At 46.1% G+C, this 17,821-nt stretch overlaps 1 protein-coding gene across 1 annotated transcript; it reads right to left on the bottom strand.

Moving 5' to 3' along the window:
• Positions 1-653: 653 nt before the first annotated feature.
• Positions 654-7,385, bottom strand: LOC119958140 (RNA 5'-monophosphate methyltransferase). Its single transcript, XM_038786434.1, has 2 exons — positions 5,636-7,385; positions 654-1,322 (listed from the first exon to the last, which is right to left on the bottom strand). Exons 1-2 carry the CDS (start codon positions 5,843-5,845, stop codon positions 741-743), a joined length of 792 nt encoding a protein of 263 aa, XP_038642362.1. The 5' UTR covers positions 5,846-7,385; the 3' UTR covers positions 654-740.
• Positions 7,386-17,821: the final 10,436 nt, after the last annotated feature.

The following is a 17,821-nucleotide window of genomic DNA, read 5'->3' as shown; positions in this document are numbered from 1 at the left end:
GTTAAATTGCCCCTTAATTGGAAAAAAATGAATTGGGTTGTCTAAAAATTTATATTAAAAAGAACATACAGACATTAGTTTGGCTGAAGGCCAAGGTGCCAGGACTACTAATGGGATACATCCTGCAGGAGGTGGGGATGAATGGGGTAGGGACAGAAAAGGAACAGCCAAATCCATGGATTTCACAGTTCACACAAGTGGTTGTGTGCTAGAGTGGCCAATGTAACACCCATATTGGGTCACACAATGGTTAGCACTGTTGCTTCACAGCGCCAGGGATCCGGGTTCGATTCCCAGCTTGGGTCACTGTCTGTGTGGAGTCTGCACGTTCTCCCCGTGTCTGTGTGGGTTTCCTCCGGGGTACTCCGGTTTCCTCCCACAAGTCCCGAAAGACGTGCTGTTGGATGAATTGGACATTCTGAATTCTCTCTCTGTGACCCCGAACAGGCGCCGGAATGTGGCGACGAGGGGCTTTTCATAGTAACTTCATTGCAGCGTTAATGCAAGCCTACTTGTGACAATAAAGATGATTATCATTCTCAAGAAAGAGCTAACCTGGATAATTATCGACCAGTTAGCTTAATGTCTGTTCAAGGGAAAATAATCTGTCTCAAGTCAGCCAAGATGAATAAAAACAGATCGTTTCAGTGTAGTTTTTTTTAAAATGTTTTAATTTGAAACGCAGAATAGAATAAAGTGCCTTGTGAACAAATGGCAGCTGCTTGAAACGTTTGGCTTATTCAGTCTTGGCTCAAAGAACTTTTTTTAAAAAGCAGTAAACTCCTGTCCCAACTGGTGCTTCCAAAACACCGAACCAGTTCCATCTTGCAATCAGTTATCAGGAACTGCTGAATCTTCTGGGCCACGTCCCCTTTAATACAGAGGCTTTTGAAATGGTCAAACTTGCTGTGGCCCAGCTTGCGCAGTCTGCGGGCTGCAGAGCGATAGCACTTCCAGGGCTGTGGTTCAATCAGCAACGCCTTGCAAAGTCCCGATACACACAATAGGAAATCCAGTAGCCCCTGGTCGCCGTGGTTGAGATGGATCCACATTGTTACAGACATACAAAAGCAAATGTCAAAAGCAGTGCGGTCGAATTTACCCAAGTAAGGCTTCAACACGGCCACTCGGGAAGCAGGGTCCATGACATCCAAAGTAACATACGAAATGGATTCAGGAAAGGAGTTGGATTCAGTTGCTCTTTGAATCAGGTCAGCATCAATGTCACAACCAAGGAGCTTCAGGTCCATTCCACCCGGAGTAACCCACTTCAGGTTTTCTTTCAGGTCACACAGGTGCTTATACATGGCAATGCTGAAATCCTAAGGAAGACATTGACATTCTAACTTACAAAGCATAAAAGACAAACATCCATGAAAATCAAAAATCTAAAGACAGTGTTTATGGATTACAAGCAAAGTAAATTCCTGTTTGCTTGGTGCATTATATTATAAACAGGCACATTTAACATATGTTGTGGGTGTGTGTGTGCTCAACATGGTGTTTTCAGATGTGGTCAAGAGGCAGCATGAAGATGGGAAATGGGAGGAGTTCTGAGGATAGATCCTCAGGGGCACGAGGCAAGAGTGAAGGAAAGGAAAGAGAAGCCACTGCAGTGATTCTCTGGCTGCAACCCGATAGATAAGAACAGAACCAGGCAAAGGCAGTTCTACCCCAAGATAGAGAACAGTGAGATTTTGGAGATGACCTTATGGTTTACCACGTCAAAGGATGCAGAGATATCAGCAGACAGTGAGTGCATCAAGGTCACAGTCTCAAAGGATGTCATTTGTGACTTTGATCAGGGCCGTTTCATGGCTACAGCAAGGGCAGAAACTTGATTTAAGGGGAGACATGAAGTTGCAAGAAAGAGGAGCATGTATTTGGGTAGTAACAGCATGTTAAAGGACTTTGCAGGGGAAAGATGTTGGAGATGGGGTGGTGCATTGCAAGCAGAGGGATTCATGGTGGATTTATCGAGGGATGCGTTAATGACAGCAGATTTGAGGAGGAAGGTGCGAGTAACCGAGGAGAGGGAACTGCTAGCAATAGCGACGAACATGAGGGGGGTTGGTCAGGATGGCAAGCTGTGTGGTCAGCAAGGTTCCTTCCAAGCTGTGCACCAATCCACGTGTTCCCTCACAGGCCAGACCTTCAGTTAGAACAGCACACTCAGAAATGAGGGGGAACATTGGTGATTAGCGTTTTTTTTAGGATCAGGAGGTGCATCTCATGGGAAAGATGAGCTTGGAGAGGGCATGTGGGGAGACAGGAGAAAGCGAATGGAAAATGCAAGTTCAGGGCTATGGGAGGGGTTTGATTCGGTGGGCTGGAGGAAGGAATGGCAGCATGATCCAATGTAGTCCAGCCAGGTCGGATGGCAAATGTTTAAACCAGTTGTTCGCCATCAGACTTCACATTTGCACTCCCTGCATGATGTGGCCCATACCAGGGAGAACAACCAGTATGAAAAGGTTTAATGGGGAGGAGGATAAAATTAGGGGCAGGGGAGTGAGTCAGGGGTACTTTTCTTCAGTTGGAACAATGGCACACATTCTTGGGACAGAGCAGAGGGAGCTTTACTCTGCATTGGTCTGTATACCAGCGCCTGATTCAGACAGTGATGGTGGAAAATAAAAGTTAAACTACTGTTTGGGCTTGGAATGCACTGCCTGATTTGGGGGATGGGAATAGATTCAATATTAGCCCCAAAAGAAGAGAGGACTGGAGCAGAAAATAAAATGTAGGGATATGGGGTGAAAGAAAGTGGTACTAATTGGACTGTTCTTCCAAAGAGCCCAACTTGTTGGACCAAATGGCCTCCTTCTGTACTGTACTATGTCCCATGTTAAACAACATGGAAAAATGCACAGCCAAATGGACACCAGTTTGGAAAATAGCACAGCTTGCTAAATCTCCAGCAGTTGCACACTACTAATAATAAGCTACTACAAAATAGGGCAGCACGATAGCATTGTGGATAGCACAATCGCTTCACAGCTCCAGGATCCCAGGTTCAATTCCAGCTTGGGTCACTGCCTGTGCGGAGTCTGCACATCCTTCCCGTGTGTGCGTGGGTTTCCTCCGGGTGCTCCGGTTTCCTCCCACAGTCCAAAGATGTGCGAGTTAGGTGGATTGGCCATGATAAATTGCCCTTAGTGTCCAAAGATGTGCAGGTTAGGTGGATTGGCCATGATAAATTGCCCTTAGTGTCCCAAATTGCCCTTAGTGTTGGGTGGGGTTACTGGGTTATGGGGATAGGGTGGAGGTGTTGACCTTGGGTAGGGTGCTCTTTCCAAGAGCCGGTGCAGACTCGATGGGCTGAATGGCCTCCTTCTGCACTGTAAATTCTATGTAAATTCTATGTAATCTATGTAAAAGCTCTGCACCCAGATAAAGGAAAAACACTGCGGATACTGGGAGTTTGAAATGAAAACAGAAAACGTTGGATAAACCCAGCAGGTCTGACAGCACCTGTGGTGAGAGAAACACAGTTTTGAGTCCATATGACCTTTCTATAGGACTCAAAACGTTTGCTGTTTCTCTCTCCATAGATGCTGCCAGACCTGCAGAGTTTGTCCAGTATTTTCTGTCTTTAGCTCTGCACCCAGGCCTGGTTAAAGCTGGACAAGAATTGTCATTGGAGGATTACTGATTTCCCTAACCCAACCACATCCACTGATTTGCAAAACTGCCTGGACATGGGATTTGTACTTGACTGTATACAAATCCGATGTTTTCCTTTTCGACATGTGGCGGCTCAGTGGTTAGCACTGCTACCTCACAGCACCAGGGAACCGTTCAATTCCGGCCTTGGTTGACTGATTGTGTGGGGTTTGCACTTTCTCCCCGTGTCTGCGTGTGTTTCTTCCGGGTGCTCCAGTTTTCTCCCACAGTCCAAAGATGTGCAGGTTAGGTGAATTGGCCATGTTAAATTGTCCCTTAGGTTCCAAAGACTAAGTGGGGTTACAGGAATAGGGTGGAGGAGTGGGCGTTGGTGGGATTCTCTGTAGGGATTCTATAATAAACTCAGCACTGCTGCCAAGATATCAGTTGGTGTGGGGTGTGGGGTGTTGGGGGGGGGGGGGGGGGGGATCACACCGTTTTAAGTGCAAACATATACTAATATTTAAAAGGCTGGCTATGAATTAGGCCAGGCATTTTTAAAAGTCGGGGGCGCGACCCGCAGGTGGGTCGCTGGCAGGCGTCATGAGAGTCGCGGCGCTCCTGATTGCGCAAATTCGCACGCAAACGTCAGCTTTTAACAATGCCAGCTGTGAGCGATCTTCAAAAAGACTGCGACCATACAAAAAAAAATGCGACCGCACAGCGCATGCGTGCCCGCTCATCGGTGCGCATGCAGAGTTTTGCACATGCGCACCAATGAGCGGTCACACCTGCGCAGTGCGGCCACAATTTTTTAATATGGTTGCAGCCTTTTGGAAGGCCGCTCGCAGCCAGCATCGTTAAAAGCCGGCTTTCTGAACTTTGATGCTGATGAAGTAGAAATCTCTTACTCCAAGAATGGTCAGGATCTGGGTGTCGCATTTAAGATTGGGAAAGACAGTCTCGCTGACAGAGCCTTATTTCCGCAGGTTCTATGCCACAATTGTGCTGTGGAGCTTAACTATGGGTAGATGGAGACTCCATACTTTCCAACACAGGAAAGCTTCACCTTCATCTAACAGGTTCCATTGGAGAAGCGTGTACAAGGGCCAAAGGGACCCAAAACCATTTCTTCCATTTTGTCAGCTAGCAAACAAGGCGAGAGAAAATGGTGGGTCACGAAGGTCAGCCGGCATCGACCGTGAAGGTCGGCCGGCGTGGGCTGCGAAGGTCGGCCGCTGGTAAAAATGGGTCCCCGGAAAGAAAGTTTGAAAAACACTGAATTAGGAAGATGCACAAGTCAAAAGACTGCTGAGAAAAGGGAGCAATTTGCGATGAATTATGCCAGAACATTAAGGGATGTCATTTTTGCTGTACTAAAATGAATCTGACGACAGCATTATAACGGCTAACAGTGAGACATGCAGAAAATATCATTGTCAGGCGGCAGGGTTACACAATGGTTAGCACTGCTGTCTCTCGACACCAAGGACCCAGGTTCGCTGCTGACTCCAGGTCACAGTCCGTGTGGAGTTTGCACATTCTTCCCGTGTCTGCGTGGGTTTCACCCCACAACCCAAAGATGTGCAGGTTAGGTGAATTGGCCACTCTTTTGAGGTCCACCAACGAAACAGAAGAAAGCAAACAAATTGAGGCACTGCCCGAACATAGCGAAGATCAATGGAAACTTAAAAACATCAAAGAAGAGTGCAATTAAAGGGGTCAATAAAGCCTCCCAACCCCTACAGTGTCCACCGGGCACAGGGGTGGATTAGCCAGGCTAAATGGCCCCTTAATTGGGGGAAAAATAATTAGGTACTTTAAAGAAACATGTTATTTGGACCTCCTACAACATCTGGGCGATATGCAATCGTGGCAAAATCTATGATTTTTTTTCAAGCATTCAAATTATGAGGTAAAAATTTACTTCACGTGATACTATGGTGGATTTTGCGCCTTTCAGATTCATTGTTAGCTGCTCACAGCCGATTCTAACTGGAGGCTCAGGCCTAGGAGATTAGGCTCCTACCCCACAGTTACAGCCCACGTCCAGCGCCACCGTTCTTCCTCCCGGGAACACTGCCGCTAAATCGGCGGGCGGAATCAGTCGCAGCCGCTCCCCTGGAGGATTAAATCGATAATAGTTAACGAAGTTGCCGTACGGCGCCGCTCCAGGCTCACACTGCTCATTTTCCACCCTCCCGCGTTCAGGCTGCACCTCACACATGGGGGCCGCCATTGCTTGTCCGTCACAGAACCACGCTCTCCCCGCCACCGCGACCACGGCGAAAGGTTCCACCTGGCTTCCGACACAAGCTTGCCTGTCCTCATCAGAGGAAACATTTATGGGGAAAGCATTTGATTTTAGGTTTCAACAAACTAATTTCTCCCAAATTAAGTGAACAGAATTCATCTTTTGGTATTTTAGAAACTTAAAATAAAAATCTTTCCATAATTTTCTGAAATAAATTAGAGTACCCAATTTTATTTTTCCAATGAAGGGGCAATTTAGCCTGGCCAATCCAAGGCACCTTCTATGCCCAGTGGGCACCACAGCAGTCGGGGTGCTTTATCAACCCCTTTAATTGCATTCTTATTCAATGTTTTTTAAGTTTCTGTTGATCTTTGTTATGTTCGTGCAGTGCCCCTAACAGGAGCAGCCCTTTTTTTCTTTGTCCCTCAGTTTGTTTCATTGGTGGACCTCAAAAGAGTGGCCAATCTACCTGGCCTGCCCACCTTTGGGTTGTGGGGGTGAGACCCACACAGACACAGCCCAGGGGGGAGTCTTTAAATAATTGAAAACGCCTAAACAGCCAGTCTTTTCAGGTTGATCATCTGATTATACTAAAAGAAACAAACAGACACATTAAAAGGGACCACTCCTGATAAGGGCAGTGCCCAAACATAACAAAGAGCACCAGAAACATGGCAAACATCAAATCAAAATGTGATTTCGAGGGTATATAAAGCAATCCGGCCCCTACGGCCCCAACCAGGCATGGAAGGCCTCGATGGCTAAACAGCCACCTGTTGTAAAATGTTTCCTCCCACAGAATTAATTCAATATTGATGAACTCACTTTGTTGAACAAATATTAAGCATGCAATCTATTTGTCCAATCTAATACTAATAATCACTTATTGTCACAAGTAGGCTTCAATGAAGGTACTGTGAAAAGCCCCTCGTAGCCTAGATCTGCATTTGTAACTCAATTTTCCCACCTCTTATCAACTTACTGAAGTGCAGCAGTCTGGGACCTCATTGGCCTTCAATCACCCATTAGCCAGATGATTGGCTATTTCGCATTTATGGGCTTCACAATCAAGTCCAATCCTGTTCTTAATTAGTTGGAATCCTGACTGACTGACAGATTTCCCCAGCATTAAACATCAATTCAGCCAAGCTATAGCCATTTACTTGTGGGAGACTTTGATTCAAACCCTTTTCCACTTGCTGATTTTGTTTCAATTCATTTATGATATTGATAATAGGGTACTACATTTTAAGACCTTAAAACATGGAGAGGTATATTTGAAAAATGTTACAAGCACTTTAATAAACCATCTACAAATTCCTGTCAGGCCAACTGTAAAGTATTTCTCTGTCTCGCATTTCTTTTTGCGCTTGTACAAAGCTTTGAAAATGTTTCAAAGTGCAAAATATTGAATCTTCAGCGAATATGACTGAATATGGTATCAAATCTTCAACATTGAGTTAAATCTTCAATGATTAGACTGTCATTATGGCACAGTCATGATGTGGAGATGCCGGCGTTGGACTGGGGTGAGCACAGTAAGAAGTCTTACAACACCAGGTTAAAGTCCAACAGGTTTGTTTCAAACACGAGCTTTCGGAGCACGGCTCCTTCTTCAGGTGAATGGCACAGAAGTAGGTTGTTCTGCCCATCCAATTTCATTTTGAAATCATTGATCATCTCTACTTCCACCCCTCTCGTAGGTAGCAAGTTCCATTATAGTCGTGAGGTTATCATGAAGGCCCCACCTTCTCAACCTTGCCCCTCGTCGGAGGTGTGGTGATCCTCAGGTTAAATCACCACCAGTCATAGGGCGGCATGGTGGCACAGGACCCGGGTTCGATCCCGGCCCTGGGTCACTGCCCGTGTGGAGTTTTCACATTCTTCCTATTTCACCCCCACAACCCAGAGATGTGCAGGGGAGGTGGATTGGCCACACTAAATTTCCCCTTAATTGGGAAAAAAAGAGAATTGGGCCCTTTAAAATTAAAAAAAAATCACCACCACCAGTCAGCTCTCCTTCAAGGAAAAAGCAGCCAATGGTCATCTGGGACTATGGCAGCTTTACACTTAATCTTGGATTTTCATTGTATCTTCAAATGAATATTTTATTGAATCTTCCCTTGAGATTATCTTCAATGGATATTCCATTGAATCCTACTGATTTGAATCTTCTACAGCAACCTGTATTCGTTTAACACATAGTGCCTTTAGCATATAAAAATGTCCCAGGGTGCTTCACCAGAATGTTATCAAACAAATTTGACACTGAGCTGCGTAATGAGATGTTGGGACAGGTGATCAAAAGCTTGGTCGCAGCAGAAATGAAGAAAGTTTGCCAGAACCTGGAGCCTGGGCAGCTAAAGGCATGATCACTAATGATCAGGTGATGCAGGAATTGAGAAACGGGCGGGAGGGTGGAGGTCAGAATTGGAGGAGTGCAGAGATCCCGGAAGGTTGTATAGCTTCAGGCATTGTGGTGAATCTTCGTAATCCTCTCAAAATGGAGCCCAAGTGTCAATGTTTGATATAACCTCAGATTCCTAAATTAAATTTACACACTGTCCAGTCGCTGATGTTCAGGGTGAATGTTCCAGTACCCTTTCCACCTAAGCACAGGGTCAGTTCACAATTAAATCAGACTGGAACCCTCATTTAGGCATTAATGGGCCATGGTTAGGGCAATATCTCCTGCAATAGTACAAAATCCATTTTATGCTGTCAAAAAGGTTTTTGGTGAATGTCAGTATCTGTCTCCTTGTTTTCCCTCCCTATTATTCTCCCTGCTGGAGTCAGTGTGATGTTCTCCCACGGAAGCTGTCCCAGCTGAGCCCAGTTGTGTTCTGATCTTCTGGCTGCAGATGGACAACGTCATCTAAAATTACTGGTTTTCAATTTGTGAAATATTCATTCACGGGATGGGGCGTCGCTGGCTAGGCCACAGTTATTGCCCACCCTTAATTGCTCCTTGTGGTGAGCTGCCTTCTTGAACGACTGCAGTCCATGTGGTGTAGGTACACCCACAGTGCTGTGAGGGAGGGAGTTTCAGGATTTTGAACCAGTGACAGTGAAGGAACGGACGATACATTTCCAAGTCGGGATGGTGAGTGACTGGGAGGGGAACCTGCAGGTGGTGGTGTTCCCAGGTTTCTGCTGCCCTTGTCCTTTCTAAGTGATCAAGGTCACTGGTTTGGAAGGTGCTGTCTAAGGGGCCTTAGTGAGCTCCTGCAGTGCATCTTGTAGATGGTACACACAGCTGCCACTATGTGTCATTGGTGGACGGAGTAAATGTTGAAGGTGGTGGGTGGGGTGCGAATCAAGCGGGGCTCCTGGATGGTGTTGAGCTTTTTGAGTGTTGTTGGAGCTGCACTCATCCAGGCTAGTGGAGAGTATTCCATCACACTCCTGACTTGTGCCTTGTAGATGGTGGACAAGCTTTGGGGAGTCAGGATGTGAGTTGCTTACTGCAGGATTCCTAGCCTCTGACCCGCTCTGGTAGCCACAGTATTTATATGGCTGGGTCCAGTTCAGTTTCTGGTCAATGGTAACCCCCAGGATGGTGATAGTGGGGGTTTCAGCAATGGTAATGCCATTGAATGAGTGGCAGCTAGCGGTATTCTCCGGAGGTTGATGCTGGGGCATCCTGACAAACCCGAAGAGAGAACAAAAAGGAAAGCCCTGGCAGCACAATGGCGCAGTGGGTTAGCCCAGTTTCGAGGTCCCAGGTTCGATCCCGGCTCTGGGTCACTGTCCGTGTGGAGTTTACACATTCTCCCCGTGTCTGCATGGGTCTCACCCCCACAACCCAAAGATGTGCAGAGTAGGCGGATTGGCCATGCTAAATTGCCCCTTAATTGGAAAAATGAATTGGGTACTCTAAATTTATTTAACAAAAGGAAAGCCCTGCATTTATATAGCGCTTTTCATGACCATCAGATGTCTCAAATGCTTTACGGCCAAAGAAGTGCTTTTGAAGTGTAGGCACTGTAGAGGAAGCGGCAGCCATTTTGCGTACAGCAATCTCCCAGAAACATCAATGTGATAAAGATCAGATAATCTGTTTTTGTGACGTTGATTGAAGGATATGTATTGGCTACCGGAGAGAACGCTCCTGCTCGCCTTTGAAACAGTGCCACGGACATCCACCCGAGAGGGAAGATGGGAGCCTCCCTTTCATGTCTTATCCAAAAGACAGCACCCCCAACCATCCAACACTCCCTCCATAATCCAGCATCCGCCTTGGCTTGAATGCTCAGGCCCTGGAGGGGAACTCAAACCTAGAACCTTCTGGCTCAGAAGCAAGAGTGCGACCAACTGAGCCAAACTGTTGCCAGGCACACTGATGTGCCATCAATTGAACGCGAGACGAGTTGCTGTACAAAGGTATGGCTTTAATCAGCTAGATGTTAGCCCTGCGATCGATTACAGTATAAGGACGACCGCCGGGAGTACTGGGTATTTATACCCTGCCCTGGAGGCGGGGTTAACTCAGCCTCTCGACCAATCGGGGAGCCGTCACATGACTGGTCTCAACCAATCGGTCGAGAGGCACATGACCGACCAGGGCCAATGGTAAGCCGGTGTTCTGCACCAATGGCAGGCAGCTATGCTAATCATACCACCACACACACCTCACTCTGATTAGCACAAAGTTTGAGATGTTACTGTTCCTTTATTTCATATCCCACAATCCAAAATAATGAAGCGATCATGACACAAAAGGAATGAGCCAGTTCTGATGGGTTTCGTTTGGTTCTTTATTAGCGAAATGGAAGTACAAAGTTGACAACAAACAAGTCAAAACATTCAAGCAAACTAACGTAAAGCCCACAGGCAAAAAAGCAAATGAGCAGATGGTATCACCACATTTTACTGCAGAAAATATAATCTGTACGCCCCTTAGAATAGTATTTTGGGCCACAGAATTGACCTTCAGGAGTAAAGACTTGAAGGTACACAGTGGGCGAGAAGTCAAACTTTGCGATCGAGACATACTATAACAAAACAGAAATGCTCAGAATACAGCTTATTCTATTAGGATTTGAAAGAATGCTCTGGTGGGACTATTCATGGTAGAAAAAAAATCAAATAATCACTCTTAACCCGAGTTAAATAGTTAAATGATCAAGAAGAATTATAAACAAGAGCTTGCATTTCAGTGGTGCCAATGAAGTACTTTTTGCTTCATTTTTGCAGTGCAATCACTGTTGCTATTTAGGAAATGTGGCAACCAATGTGCGCACAGCAAGATCCCACAAACGGCCTTGTGGTCAGGACCAGGTCTGTTTTCCTGATGTTGATTGAGGGTTGGGGAGAACTCCCCATGTCTGCCTCGGACGAAGCCTAAGTTTAACATCTCATTTAAAAGATGGTACCTCAGACAGTGCAGCACTTCTTTGATATGCCACTGGAGTGCCAGCCTTGATTTGTGCACTTAAATCTCAAGAGTGGAACTTGAGCCCGCAATCTTCCAACCATGAGGCAGGAGGTGCTACCAATAAAGTCACAGCTGATACTAAGGAGAAAATGTCAGGGAAAATACTCTCAACCAATCGGAATTAAAGTTGTAGAGTAGGTTACCAGAAAAGATGCTAATTAGATCGGCAGCATAATAATAATCTTTATTATTGTTACAAGTCGGCTTACATTAACACTGCAATGAAGTTACTGTGAAAATCCCCTAGTCGCCACATTCCGGCTCCTGTTCAGGTACACAGAGGGAGAATTCAGAATGTCCAAATTACCTAACAGCACGTCTTTTGGGACTTGTGGGAGGAAACTGGAGCGCCCGGAGGAAACCCACGAAGACACGGGGAGAACGTGCAGACTCCGCACAGTGACCCAAGCCAGGAATCGATCTGGACCCTGGCGCTCTGAGGCAGCAGTGCTAACCACTGTGCCACCATGCTGTCCATATGAAAAAAATGTTTGGCTCATTGGTTCCATCCAAAGCAGTAATAAAAATCAGCTCAATTGATTTTTCTGATCCTGAAACTTAAAAAAAAATAAATTTAGAGTCCCCAATTGATTTTTTTCCAATGAACTTAGCGTGGCCAAGCCACCTACCCTGCACATCTTTGGGTTGTAGGGGCGAAACCCACGCAGACACGGGGAGAATGTGCAAACTCCACACAGAAGTCACCTGAGGCGGGAATTTGACCCTGGTCACTAGAGCTGTGAGGCAACAGTGCTAACCATTATGCCACCATGCCACCCTTTTAGATTGATGTTTCTGGGCTGCTCTTAATTTGTTCTTGTGTCAACTGGCCGAACGTTAAGTTAAAATTGTTTACCTGACCCTTGTTCTGAACTGGCAGATCTCCCATGCCATTACTCATTGTAAACCAGGGATTATTCTGTTATTAAAGGACCAGGTGATTGCTGTATAACACACAATGTAATACTCTCTTGCGAAGGCCAAAGCTATAAATTACTTTGTGTGTGCCTTTAAGACCAAGAAGCCAATTGCATTTCAGAAGATACTTTGAGCCAATTAGAGGTCAGCTGGAAATGTCCTTTAGACTTTAAAAAAAAGTAGGATACTAAAATGTACCACATAGAATTGTAAAATCGTTACAGCATCAATGAGGCCTTTTGGCACTTCATGGCTGAGCTGGCTTCTGCAAGCGCTGTTCCTCATCACCTCTCCCTGCCCTTTCCCAGTAACCCTGCAACCGTTTCCCCTTCAGATAGTTACCCAATTCCCTTTTGAAAGCCTTGACTGAATCTGCCTCCACCACACTCTCAGGCAGCGCATTCTGCATCCTAAACGCTCTGTTAAAATATTGTTTATCCTCACGCCAGCTTTGGTTCTTTTGCCGATCACCTGAAATTGGTGTCTTCCCGTTTCTCCCACTCTCCTCTGGCCAGACCACTCATGGTTTTTGAAAACCTCTATCAAATCTCCTCTCCAGCTTCTCTTCACAAGGAACAGCCCCAGCGTCTCCAATCTATCGACGTAACTCAAGTCCTTCAAGCCTGGAACTATTCTCATGAATCCTTTCTGCCCACTCTCTAAAGCCTTTACATCCTTCCCAAGTGTGGTGCCCAGAGTTGAACACAATATTCCAGTTGAGACTGAACCGACATTTCATAAAGGTTCATCATAACGTCCTTGCTTTTGTACTTTTGTCTCTATTTATAAAGCCCAGAATCCTGCCTGCCTTATTAGCCACTTTCTCAGTCTTTCTTGCTACTTTCAATGGGGTTATAGCCTATCCATGCTAACAAATCCCAGCCATAACTGAACCTTCTCAAGCTAATCAGGGAAGATCTCTAAATATTTTAACTCCTCAGGATATGCTGATAACAGACACACAGCCCAGAGGCCAGGGCTTTCATGATTCATTCCCTCACCAGACATAATCCTGAAGACACGTCTTGAAGAAGAATTGTTTACAAACCACTTTAGCTCAGATCATGGGGCATACTGGCTGGGTCATAGAAGGCAGAGAGTAGCAATGGAAAGGTGCTTTTCTGATTGGAGGGCTCTGACTAGTGGTGTTCCGCAGGGATCAGTGCTGGGACCTTTGCTGTTTGTTGTATATATAAAGGATTTGGAGGAAAATGTAACTGGTCTGATTAGTAAATTTGCGGACGACACAAAGGTTGGTGGAATTGCGGATAGCGACGAGGACTGTCAGAGGATACAGTAGGATTTAGATCGTTTGGAGACTTGGGCGGAGAGATGGCAGATGGAGTTTAATCCGGACAAATGAGAGGTAATGCATTTTGGAAGGTCTAATGCAGGTAGGGAATATACAGTGAATGGCAGAACCCTCAAGAGTATTGACAGTCAGAGAGATCTTGGTGTACAGGTCCATAGGTCACTGAAAGGGGCAACACAGGTGGAGAAGGTAGTCAAGAAGGCATACGGCATGCTTGCCTTCATTGGCCGGGCCATTGAGTATAAAAATTGGCACGTCATGTTGCAGCTATATAGAACCTTAGTTAGGTCACACTTGGGAGTATAGTGTTCAATTCTGGTCGTCACAGTACCAGAAGGATGTGGAGGCTTTAGAGAGGGTGCAGAAGAGATTTACCAGGATGTTGCCTGGTATGGAGGGCATTAGCTATGAGGAGCGGTTGAATAAACTTGGTTTGTTCTCACTGGAACGACGGAGGTTGAGAGGCGACCTGATAGAGGTCTACAAAATTATGAGGGGCATAGACAGAGTGGATAGTCAGAGGCTTTTTCCCAGGGTAGAGAGGTCAATTACTCGGGGGCATAGGTTTAAGGTGCGAGGGGCAAGGTTTAGATGAGATGTACAAGGTAAGTTTTTTACACAGAGGGTAGTGGGTGCCTGGAACTCGCTGCCGGAGGAGGTGGTGGAAGCAGGGACGATAGTGACGTTTAAGGGGCATCTTGATAAATACATGAATAGGATGGGAATAGAGGGATACGGACCCAGGAAGTGTAGATTTTAGTTTAGACGGGCAGCATGGTCGGCACAGGCTTGGAGGGCCGAAGGGCCTGTTCCTGTGCTGTACATTTCTTTGTTCTTTTTTCAAATTCTGCAACTTTAACTCATTTATTGGCAGGAACTCAAAAATGTGGAATTCCCTTACCTCCCTCAGCCAACTCTCTCCTAAAATCACTAGGCCATCAAAACCCAAATTTGGTGTCAGCCAAAAGACTCACAAATTTACCCAAGCTTCTTTTTCAACCTCGCCGGTGTTCTGCACCGTGAATCTTTGTCCTTCACCTTATCCTTGATCTTTCATTCCCGTTATTCAACCAGAATAAGATTCTGAAGGGTCAGGAGTACAATGGCCCAGTTCCATTACGTCTGACGCAAACCAACGGCGACTCTGGTCATTCAATATCAGTCACGTCATTGTGTCGTGTGTTTGCAAGCAAGTGACAGAAAGTAAAAGCAGTGCCCCTTTAAGACTACATTCGAGCCATTGAGTCTGAACAACTCTTAAAGGGACCATGTCCCTTTTGTTGAACTGTGTTGGCTGCAACGTAAAACAGCTGAAGTGACACTTGCACAGCATTTTCCTGTCTCAACACAGTGTCCACCAGAATAAATATTTGAATACACTTAGCCCGAGAAAATAATGCCAGCATCAAAGGAAGTCAATCTATTTGTTTACCCTCCTAAATTATATTACAAAATAAATTAATACAGTGATGTCCCAGATCATTATTAAATCACTTTTATGACTCATGAAGCTCCTCTCCTTTTCTCGCTCTCTCCTTCGAACATGATATTTATCGTTTGATTCATGCTAATGTTTCAGGGCCACAGTGTTGAGCATGATCATTTTTAGGTGAATCATTGTTTTAACTTTCAATGCAAGGCAGCATGGTGGCGCAGTGGGTAGCACTGCTGCCTCACGGCGCCGAGGTCCCAGGTTCGATTCTGGGTCACTGTCCGTGTGGAGTTTGCACATTCTCCCCGTGTTTGCGTGGGTTTCACCCCCACAACCCAAAGATGTGCAGGGTAGGTGGATTGGCCACGTTAAATTGCCCCTTAATTGGAGAAAAATGAATTGGGTACTCTAAATTTATTTATTTAAAACATTTTTTAACTTTCAATGCAACAAAATGCAGAAGTTCAGACTGCAACGGCCCACGTAGATTATCGACCATTAGTTTTGCAAGTGTGTCAAAGATTTCATTTCTCTGCTGTATTCGAGCATGGCTCAGAGACACAAAGGGAATATGGTTTCATTGAGAGTAAGCATCTCCTCAGCTTTCAGGATATAGGACACTTCCTCAGGTCAATGGCACCCAAGCCAGAAGGAAATTCAGCCCATTGACATTCTAAAGGACGCAGGCGAGGATTTTACAATGGACAGGAGTTGAAAGATCTCACTCCAGATTGTGAAGGAAGGTCGGACAAGGCTGGTGGAGAACAGCACACGGTGTCACACTGAACTGAACAGTAGGTGCCATGATGGCCTCGATCAATAGGTGATAATATCATAATGAGGGAGGCCATTCAGCCCATCTTGTCCATGCCAGCTCGAGGACACTCAGGTGCCCTTTCTAATCCCACCTTACTGCACCTGGTCCCTCGCCCTGTAGCTTAGAGCAGTTCAGGTGCAGATCCAGGTATCTTCTAAAAGAGTTTAGGGTCTCTGCCTCCACCACCAACTCGGGCAGCGAATTCCAGACTCCCACTACCCTCTGCGTAAAAGAAGTTCTTCCTCATGTCCCCTCTACACCTTCTGCCACTTATCTTGGATCTATGTCCCCGATTCTGGAATTCTTCACCAAGGGAAACAATTTTATCCTGTCCACTATCTGTTCCCCTCATAATTTTGTCCACCTCAATTAAGTCACCCCTCAGCCTTCTTTGCTCCAAGGAAAATAATCCCAACCTATCTAATCTCTCCTCCTGGCTACACTATTCCAGCCCTGGCAACATTCTTGTAAACCTTCTCTGCCCTCTGACCAGGGCAATAACATCCTTCCTGTAATGTGACGACCAGAACTGTACACAATACTCCAGTTGTGGCCTCACCAGTGTTTTATACAATTCCAACATTATATCCTTACTTTTATATTCTATACCTCTGCCAATGAAGGAAAGCACTCCATATGCTTTCTTCACAACCTTGTCTACTTGAACTGCAGCTTTAGGGATCCGAATACCTGTACGACAAGATCCCTCATGTCATCTACCCCTCTTAGTATATTCCCATTTATTGTGTATTCCTGACAACTGTTCGACCTCCCTAAATACATGACCTCACACTTCTCTGTGTTAAATTCCATCTGCCACTTTATCGCCCACTCCACCAATCCATCTATATAATTCTGGAGATTATGTCCTCTACACTGTCCACCACTCGGCCAATCTTTGTGTCATCTGCAAATTTCACAATCATCCCAATCTTAACTCACAACAAGTCCCATTCGCCCATCAACCCCCCCCCCCACCCCGTGCCAGTCAAGCAACATCTTGATTTTAAAATTCTCATCTTTGTTTTCAGATCCCTCTGTGGCCTTGCCTCCTCTCTATCTCTGTAATCTCCTTCAGCCCCCACAACCGTCTGAGATCTCTGCACTCTATTTCTGGCCTTTTGAGCATTCCTGATTTTAACCACTCTACCACCGGTGCTTTCAGCTGTAGGCCCGAAGATGAAGATTGTGTCCAGCGCTGCAAAACAAACGTTTTCCAAAAATAATGACTTGGATCTGCCTCCATCCTGGCATTTTTATTTGATACATCATAAATGGCCCCATTGTCTGGCACCCTGATTGTTGGCAGAATTTTCATGGAAGCAGCTTTGCAGAAAGCTTCCTTTATCATTGGGATTTCATCTTCCTTTCCCCATGAATAAAACATTGTGTCTCTTTTGTTACTTGTTTGATACAATTTCAAAAGCACTTGGTCCACGTGATCTCCGCGACTGGTTCCCATTGGCCAAGGGAGGCAGAGAGGAATTGCCCAGGCTATGATTTCTCTTATTGGCTCTGGGTTTCAGCCCACTGGGAGGGGGTTTAGGGATGTGTTCCCGCCGGCAGTGCACCCCCACCCGCGAGTTTCCCACTGGGGGGTGTCTTCGATGGGAAATCCCATTGACAATGGCTGGAACGGAGAATCCCGCTGCCAGAGAGCGGCATTGCTGAGAAACAAGGGGCTGGAATAACCTGGAGAATCCAGTCCCAGTATTTATTGCCCATCCCTAACTGCCCTTCAGAAGGTGGTGGTGAATTGAGTGTGCTGCTGGGTTATTTCAGACGGAATTGCTGTGATTCTGGAACCACGGGCAGGAGTCTCCCAGCACTGGGCCGGGCCGGAGAATCCCCGTGACCGGGTCACACCGCCCCGATGCAGAATGGAGAATCGGCGCTATTGGCACTGGCGTGGTTGGCACGGTGCCCGTCGCGGGCCGCTCTACGCGGCCGGCCCGCCGATTCTCCGGCCCGGATGAGCCGAGTGGCCGTGAAAAAAAAGCTGCATCCCTCCGGCGCCGTCCACACCTGCTCACAGCCGGCGGGAA

Source organism: Scyliorhinus canicula, chromosome 28 (assembly GCF_902713615.1).
Source record: "Scyliorhinus canicula chromosome 28, sScyCan1.1, whole genome shotgun sequence".
NCBI lineage: Eukaryota > Metazoa > Chordata > Chondrichthyes > Carcharhiniformes > Scyliorhinidae > Scyliorhinus > Scyliorhinus canicula.
Note: the sequence above shows the minus strand (reverse complement) of the source record. Positions and strands in the feature narration are given on the sequence as shown.

What these genes read in the sequence shown, in the direction of transcription:
- LOC119958140 (XM_038786434.1), bottom strand. Translation starts at nt 5,845, where the DNA reads ATGGCGGCCCCCATGTGTGAGGTGCAGCCTGAACGCGGGAGGGTGGAA. An exon ending in ACGTGGGCTGTAACTGTGGG is followed by an intron (nt 1,323 to 5,635) that starts GTAGGAGCCTAA and finishes TGTCTTCCTTAG; the next exon opens with GATTTCAGCATTGCCATGTA.